The sequence below is a fragment of the Penaeus monodon genome, chromosome 32 (assembly GCF_015228065.2).
Source record: "Penaeus monodon isolate SGIC_2016 chromosome 32, NSTDA_Pmon_1, whole genome shotgun sequence".
In the NCBI taxonomy this organism is placed as follows: Eukaryota; Metazoa; Arthropoda; class Malacostraca; order Decapoda; family Penaeidae; genus Penaeus; species Penaeus monodon.
This window is the reverse complement of record NC_051417.1, coordinates 9718274-9719073: the sequence shown is the minus strand read 5'-3', so window position 1 is coordinate 9719073 and position 800 is coordinate 9718274. Positions and strand designations below refer to the sequence as shown.

Sequence of the window (800 nt, the reverse complement as noted above, 5' to 3'; positions counted from 1 at the left end):
TCACATTCACACATAATATATTAAAATGCAAAATATATAAAGCTACTCTTTCTCCCGAAGGCGTGGAGTCGTGCGCACACCCCGGCGAGCCCCAGCACGGCCACGTTTCGCCCCGTCGGCCCCGGTACCACATCGGCGCCACCGTCCTGGTCACTTGCCGCCCAGGTTACCGGCCAGCTGGTCCCGACCGCCTTACCTGCCTTCACACCCGCCGCTGGTCCTCGCCCGTCACCCGCTGCGTCCCGTCCTTCGGCTGAGGGATCCCCGCGCCCCTTTTCCCTTCTGCGACCCTGCCAGAGGATGAAAAGCCACTAGTTCCGGGTTGCGTCTCTTTGGACAAAGGCGGCTCTGCTTCCGGGTTATGTGTCTTTGGATCAAATAAACACTAATTGCTGGTTGTGTCTCTTTGGATGAAAGAAGCACTAGTTCCGTGTTCTGTGTCTGTGTGTCCTAAGGGCGCGAGGTGCGTGAGCCTGGCTTGGCGGATGGCATCAAAATGTGGAGATCGTGTGGTCCCTTTCCCTGAGGGTGTAGATGCGTTTATGATTTTACTGTGGCGCTTCCCCTCTTTCCCTTTTCTCCCACCCTTGATCTCCCCTCACAATACTATTAACGCATCCACCAACTTTCCTTCTGCTGCCTGCTGCCCTTTGACCTCACTGCCCGTCTGGTTCCCCCTTGGATTTTCGTCTTGTCGAGCTCTCATAATTCCCTCTTCATAACTCCTCCCTTCCCATGACTCCTCCCCTTTTATAAGTCCTCCCTTTTCAGAATTCCTCCTTACGCATAACCCCCCCCCC

General features: G+C 55.4%; 1 protein-coding gene across 3 annotated transcripts in view; it reads left to right on the top strand.

The window, feature by feature from the left end:
• LOC119593492 (locomotion-related protein Hikaru genki-like) overlaps nucleotides 1–794 on the top strand; it is a 249107-nt gene extending 248313 nt beyond the window's left edge. For all 3 annotated transcript variants that reach the window (XM_037942442.1, XM_037942441.1, XM_037942440.1), the window contains exon 12: nucleotides 61–794. In XM_037942442.1, the coding sequence (XP_037798370.1) occupies nucleotides 61–257 (197 nt within the window). In that variant the 3' untranslated portion in view covers nucleotides 258–794. The remainder of the gene's footprint in view (nucleotides 1–60) is intronic.
• Nucleotides 795–800: the final 6 nt, after the last annotated feature.